Source organism: Tachysurus fulvidraco, chromosome 23 (assembly GCF_022655615.1).
Source record: "Tachysurus fulvidraco isolate hzauxx_2018 chromosome 23, HZAU_PFXX_2.0, whole genome shotgun sequence".
NCBI classification, from domain to species: domain Eukaryota; kingdom Metazoa; phylum Chordata; class Actinopteri; order Siluriformes; family Bagridae; genus Tachysurus; species Tachysurus fulvidraco.
Window position 1 is genome coordinate 1,333,406 of NC_062540.1, and position 7,500 is coordinate 1,340,905.

The window sequence follows — 7,500 nt, forward strand, 5'->3', positions numbered from 1 at the left end:
TGATGATGATGAGAGTATGTGATGATGATGATGATGATGAGAGTATGTGATGATGATGATGATGATGATGAGAGTATGTGATGATGATGATGATGATGATGAGAGTATGTGATGATGATGATGATGATGAGAGTATGTGATGATGATGATGATGATGATAGTATGTGGTGATGATAGAATATGATGATGATGATGAGAGTATGTGATGATGATGATGATGATGAGCGTATGTGATGATGATGATGATGACGATGATGATGATGATGAGAGTATGTGATGATGATGATGAGAGTATGTGATGATGATGATGATAGTATGTGGTGATGATAGAATATGATGATGATGATGATGAGAGTATGTGGTGATGATGATGATGGTGATGAGAGCATGTGATAATGATGATGATGAGAGCATGTGATGATGATGATGATGATGAGAGCATGTGATGATGATGATGATGATGATGATGAGAGCATGTGATGATGATGATGATGATGATGATGATGATGAGAGCATGTGATGATGATGATGATGATGATGATGATGATGAGAGCATGTGATGATGATGATGATGATGATGAGAGCATGTGATGATTTTCTTCATTACGAGCCTTAAATCTTGCACTAGTTACATTAGCATCATCAGATCAGATCTGTTGTCATGGTTTATTTGTATCTCAGGTAAACACTCACATCTCTGCTAAAGGTTAATGCTCCCATTATAATCTCAATCATTTACACTTTATTAACATATAAAAGTTATCAGAGTGAAAAAAGTCTCTCATGCTAATTTCTGAGGATTTTGGTTGCTATGACGATTATTAATTTAAAATACTCTGGTTATAAACAGTTTAATACCTGAGATCAGTGCTGATTGTTATGATATTAATCCTGTGGTTAATGAAGACAAACACTACACTGATGTCTGTGCTACAAACATGTCCTCAAACCTACACACTTTTACTCCTTACTTCTATTTCACCTCTTCATTCTGTCTTTATTTCTGTTCTTTCCTCTCTTCATGTCCTCCCTTTTATTTCTCCTTAATGCTGCTTTATTTCTTCTGTCTTTCCCTCATCTTTCTTTCCTTTCAGCTGCCCTTTTTCTCCTGTCTCTCTTCCTATCTCCTGTCTCTATTCCTCCTTCCTTCATTCCTCCTGTCTCTCTTCCTCCTGCCTCTTTTTCCTGCCTCTCTTCCTCACGTTTTTTCCTTTTTTTAAACTGCAGTCTTTCTTTTCTTCCTCTTTCTTGTACTCGGTCCTGTTCTCCTTCTCTCTGCTCTGCAGTTCTCTCCTCCTTCCCTCTCTGTACTTTACTCTGTAATCAGCTGAATGATGGAAACACAGGTGAGATTCTCAGGGCTGCGGGTCTCAGTGTTGATGATGATGATCTTGTTGTTGATGTTCGACACACAACCACCACGATAAACAGTGTGTGTGTGTGTATATGTATGTGTGTGTATAGGTGTGTGTGTGTGTGTGTGTATGTGTGTGTATATGTGTGTAGGTGTGTGTGTGTGTATATGTATGTAGGTGTGTGTGTGTATATGTATATGTGTGTATAGGTGTGTGTGTGTGTGTGTGTGTGTGTATATGTATATGTGTGTAGGTGTGTGTGTGTATGTATATGTATATGTGTGTATAGGTGTGTGTGTGTATATGTATATGTGTGTATAGGTGTGTGTGTGTGTGTGTATGTATATGTGTGTATAGGTGTGTGTGTGTATGTATATGTGTGTATAGGTGTGTGTGTGTGTGTGTGTGTGTGTATATGTATATGTGTGTAGGTGTGTGTGTGTGTGTGTGTGTGTGTATATGTATATGTGTGTATAGGTGTGTGTGTGTGTATGTATATGTGTGTGTTTATGTTTATTACCCGGATGCGTCATGGTAACGGTGTCGTTGGCGTTAGAAGCCCCGACGTTAAAGATGACCACAGCGGAAGCGTTCTGTCCGGACGCGTGCCGTATTTTGTCCTTAAACGTGCAGTTTCCGTGTGTGACCAGCGCGATCCAGGCACCGGCTCGGTCCGGCACGGCGAAGCGCGTGTTTGGGTCACAGGCGTGTCTCTCACGTGCCGACACCGCAGTCGCGAGCCACCCGGTAGCGTCGCGCTTGGGACTGTGTTCACCGTAGTGACCGCACTCGCTCTTGTCCGTGCGCAGCTGCGCGGTCACCGGGTCCACGTACGTGACGCTGACGAAGGCCGTGTACCACTCCTCCTTATCTGCCGCGTGCACACAGCACAGGGACACGAGCCACACCGACAGCGCGAGGCCGCGGCACGTCTCCGTTACCGACGGCCACATTCTGCCTCCGGTGCAGCGGCGCGAGCGTCTGTTTTAGTCCATGTTACGTCCCGAATAACGCCCTAATCCCTAACACTGTCCCCTACATATGTGTGTGTGTGTGTGTGTGTGTGTGTGTGTGTGTGTGTGTGTGTGTGTGTGTGTGTGTGTGTGTGTTTTATCACCAATTAACGCGGTTTGTTGTCCGTTGTGTCGCCGCGCGCCCGCATTCCGTCACATAAACAACACCATGGTCGTCCAACCGGGACGCGTCTCAATCCAACTCCACTCTTAGACCAGCACCGGTGCATTGTGGGACATCGTGATCTCGTGCCCCACGTTCCGGTCTAGTTACTGAACACTACACAGTCAGCGAGGTTCGGATTGAAACACAACCTCAGCTTGTCTTCTCCTCGCGTGTCATTGCTCGTTTCCGGTGACGTCGCATAAGTGCAGCAGCGCCACCCAGTGGCCGTGTTAGTGAACACATACAGAACAATCAATCAATCAATCAATAAAAAGTTTTATTTATTGTTTTATGCCTTTTTCAACCACATGTAACAAAAAATGCACAAAGTTCAAAAATCTGTTTGCATCTTCTTTACTTTCTTCGTTCCTCAAGTCTGGTTAACCTCAGAAAAGACTCCGTTATGCTGGAACAATAATGCAGGCTTTGGGTCGTACCATTCAGGAGCACGTGGGGGAAGAGACTGCTGCTCCACTTGAAATGCAGGTCTGGAGAGATCTAAAAGCTTTCATCTGAGTTATGTTTGTGGTGTTGATCTTCTCCAAACCCCATGGAGCTATCAGACAGTCGGAGACTGCGTTCGGAGTGAACCCGGGTGGCACCGCATCGCTCATCGCTTCTGTCTTAAACTTCAGTCATCGGTTGTGGTTATAAAAGAGAAGAGTGTGAATCTGGATCCATTCTGGGAGTTTTATAAGTGGTGAAATGTGTGTAACTGAAATGTATACACTGTACAATGTGTGTGAGGGTGTTTCTCACTCTCTCTGTCTTAACACATTCACAGCTCTCACCACACACACTGCTGGAAACACACCTCGCCTAGCAGCTTGGTCCTCACCAGAGCTACGAACACAATGTCCTCCACCCCACACATCTGCCCCACTGCCAATAACTCAGAAAGATCAGAACAACAGCTGATTTTTTTTTTTAGTGACATGACATACGGCTAAGTACGGTGACCCATACTCAGAATTCGTTCTCTGAGTTTAACCCATCCAAAGTGCACACACACAGCAGTGATCACACACACACACACACACACACACACACACACACACACACACACACACACACACACACACACACACACACACACACACACACACACACACACACACACCGTGAACACACACCCGGAGCAGTGGGCAGCCATTTATGCTGCAGCGCCCGTGGAGCAGTTGGGGGGGGGTTGTCAGCAGTTGTCAGCAGTTGCACAATGGCACCTCAGTCGTGGTATTGCCAGCCCGAAACTCGAACCCACAACCTTAGGGTTAGGAGTCAGACTCTAACCATTAGACCACAATGCCCCTGGAGCAGGTGAGGTTAAGGGCCTTGCTCAAGGACCCAACGTGGATGTCTCAGCAGCTTGTGGGCTTGAACCCTGACCGTCTGATTAGGAACAAAGAGACTGGACCGCTGGACCTTCACGTCCTTGCTGGACCATCACGTCCTTACATTACAGGCAGGTTAGTTAGTTAGAGCCTGAACTCCCTGAGGTTTGCCATCACACGACTTCTTTAGGTACTCTGTCCTGCACAACAAGTGTTTTCAGAGAAGGTAAGAAGAATTCCCAGGCAGTTATTGTCTTCAGCACTTTGCCTTGGATCATCATTTGCTCCCTCGTTAAACCTGGACTGAAGAAACACACACTGGTCTTTTAGTTTGGCTCAGTTTTAAGCAGCGTTTGTCTTCGTGGCTTCTATTCACTTCACCAGAGGATCGAAGAGGAGGAATTATATAAATGTAAACGAGTGTTGATCGAACAGATCCAGGAAAAACAATGTAGTTAAACTATTTAATACTTGCATTTATTTATTTTGTATTCATTTATTCAACGTTATTACAACGTAACCCTAGAAACCCACACACATTTACACAATACATTATTATGACAACTAGCATAGCTGAGTAGAGAAACCAAAGGAAACCTTACAGTTTATTCAATATCTAGTAAATTTACAGTTTATGAAAATGATAAACAAATATCAAGCAAACAAAGAAAATGGATGTGATACTCAAAAAAAAAGTCCTTTTGTAATTAGGTCGTCACTAACATTATAACAAAGATCATGTTCTTCTTCACTCCTTCTGTAGGATCGGACTGTGTGTCTGATGTTAACTCTCGCCGACGTTCTGTCTGTTGTCCTGCTGAAAAATTCTTAACACTGAGTTGGATTTTAAAAGGGAATAATTTAGTCAGGGTTGTTGACAGTTGCCTGCAGTATTATTCTGAATTCACACTACAGAGCGGCAAAGAAACCGGTTTATTTTCTACCCTCGATGTAAATTAGTTACGATTCTATGAAGCAATTAAAACTAAACCGTCGGCTCAAATGATTCCTCAGATGAGACCTTGATATATATATATATATATCTTCTGATAAAATGTGAGGCATTATGAAGAAAGCTAATCTGCTAATAGCTAACCTGCTAATAGCTAACCTGCTAAGAGCTAATCTGCTAATAGCTAACCTGCTAAGAGCTAATCTGCTAATAGCTAACCTGCTAAGAGCTAATCTGCTAATAGCTAACCTGCTAAGAGCTAATCTGATAAGAGCTAATCTGCTAAAAGCTAATCTGCTAAAAGCTAATCTGCTAAGAGCTCCTATGAAGCCAGGCATGTAACACAACAAGTTAAGCAAAAAAAAAAAAGAATACAATTTCGCTCTTTTATCACTGCAAAATATTAGAATATATTTGAAATATATTCCAGTGCAGTAAATCGTACGCTGTCGACTATACAAGATTATAGCATTTCTCGTAGGACATAAAATCTCTGGATGGATGTAAACACCACATCATGTCCACATCAGACAAACAACACGTGACACGAGTGACTCGTCACCTGTTAGTTTGAACACAGTTTAAGCAGTCGCTAAGGACCCTGAGGCACCAGGGGAGGAATTTATCATTATTATTCCTTATTATTTATTATATTTGACATTTGTAACATTGAAACTATTTTTGGAGGAATACGGGACAGGCTTTTGGAGTTGGGCCTCAAGTCAGGAAAGAGACTCTGGGATTTACTGCATGTCATCCAGGTTAATTTCAGTAAAGAGGTCTGCAGAATCGTTTCCTGAAACACATCAACATACACGAATATCATGAGCGGCGTGTTAATATGCTCCAACATACACTGTATGAATAAAGAGATCAATAAATATAGTTACATCCCAACACACACTTACACGTCCTACTAATAGCTCATAAATTCACAGGTAAAAGTTCACCTAGTCTTTCACATCACACGTCCTTTCCCCTTCAGTGAATAGTTTTTTCATTCATTCATTCATTCATTCATTCATTCATTCATCTTCTACCGCTTATCCAAACTTCTCGGGTCACGGGGAGCCTGTGCCTATCTCAGGCGTAATCGGGCATCGAGGCAGGATACACCCTGGACGGAGTGCCAACCCATCACAGGGCACACACACACTCTCATTCACTCACACACTCACACACTACGGACAATTTTCCAGAGATGCCAATCGACCTACCATGCATGTCTTTGGACCGGGGGAGGAAACCGGAGTACCCGGAGGAAACCCCCGAGGCACGGGGAGAACATGTAAACTCCACACACACGAGGCGTGAGGCGAACGTGCTAACCTCTAAGCCACCGTGCCCCCCTGAGTAGTTTTTTGTGTCAGTTAAATTCTGTTCTCAGAGACTTCCAATGTGTTCAGGTGTCTAGTTACGGTGTAATAAAATCTTGAATGCCACAGATAAACCTGGCTAATAGCTTTCACACTAAACTAGCAAACACTACGTACCATGTGTTAGCGTTCGTGGAACAGATCTTTTTTAAGCCCATGTGATTTAATGTATTAGGATTACTGACACAAGTAAATTCTACACCATTTAGCCACAGCTAACTCACACTACACTGCAAACATTAGCTTAGTAACAAAGCTTCCAGTGTTCACACCAGTGTTCGTGTCGTTGTTGTTGTTTTCGTTGCCTTTGTCTGTAGTTTCCTCTGTGGTTTGTTTCTCCGTTTCAGGGTCTGCGCTAATCAAGTCCAGATCCAGATTAAAGTCCACCTTCTTCACCGGTGACATCAGGCCCAGATCAGACGTAAAGCTGTCATCCTCTGGGACATTCTGCTGCTCTGAAGGGAAGAGAAGAGTAAGGAGAAGTAAAGAACTGTCACTTAAACCACACTGTGTAGCTGAAACTAATCTCACACTCTGACTTTGTTGGAGATGTTAATAAATCTATTGAAAAGAAACACTTTCACAGCTCATTTGACCGACATCAGAACAGCAGATGGACCACAAACCTTTACCCAACGGCAAACATGCAAGATTTTCTGCTTACTCACCACTCGTTTTTTTGTTGTTTTTTTAAAATCTGGTAAAGTCTCAAAGTAAACATCATCACATCATGATTTTTAAGACAAAACAAGTCAATCTTTCATGTTACCTTGAATCTGACTGTTATAAAGTCTCATGACACTGGAGACTCCGTCCACACATGTTCGAAAAATTGTTGTTTTCTCTTTACAGAAAACTAACACCATGTCAATTATTACACGTTGTACATTGTTACACGTTTTACACTATTACACGTTTTACACTATTACACGTTTTACACTATTACACGGTTTAAACTATTACATGTTTTACACTATTACACGTTTTACACTATTACACGTTTTACACTATTACACGTTGTACACTATTACACGTTTTACACTATTACACGCTGTACACTATTACACGTTTTACACTATTACACGTTTTACACTATTACACGTTTTACACTATTACACGTTGTACACTATTACACGTTTTACACTATTACACGCTGTACACTATTACACGTTGTACACTATTACACGTTTTACACTATTACACGTTGTACACTATTACACGTTTTACACTATTACACGTTGTACACTATTACACGTTTTACACTATTACACGCTGTACACTATTACACGTTGTACACTATTACACGT

At 42.2% G+C, this 7,500-nt stretch overlaps 2 protein-coding genes across 4 annotated transcripts in view; both read right to left on the reverse strand.

Moving 5' to 3' along the window:
• The window catches only part of rnf150b (ring finger protein 150b), a 7,427-nt gene extending 4,823 nt beyond the window's left edge, over positions 1-2,604 (reverse strand). Inside the window, exon 1 of the mRNA XM_027165989.2 lies at positions 1,876-2,604. Coding sequence (XP_027021790.2) covers positions 1,876-2,308 — 433 coding nt within the window. The 5' untranslated portion in view covers positions 2,309-2,604. The remainder of the gene's footprint in view (positions 1-1,875) is intronic.
• A 1,716-nt stretch (positions 2,605-4,320) lies between these two features.
• Positions 4,321-7,500, reverse strand: part of LOC113655445 — a 10,395-nt gene continuing 7,215 nt past the window's right edge. Inside the window, exons 7-9 of one of the 3 annotated variants that reach the window (XR_007139251.1) lie at positions 6,466-6,648; positions 5,007-5,613; positions 4,321-4,976 (exon numbers count right to left, since the gene is read on the reverse strand). Coding sequence is in view for 2 of the 3 variants with exons in the window: in XM_027166000.2 (XP_027021801.2) it covers positions 5,561-5,613; positions 6,466-6,648 (236 nt within the window). In the remaining variant the exon portion in view is untranslated. Of the gene's footprint in view, positions 5,614-6,465; positions 6,649-7,500 lie in introns of all 3 variants that reach the window. The other 2 variants (XM_027166008.2, XM_027166000.2) reach the window with 2 other exon arrangements.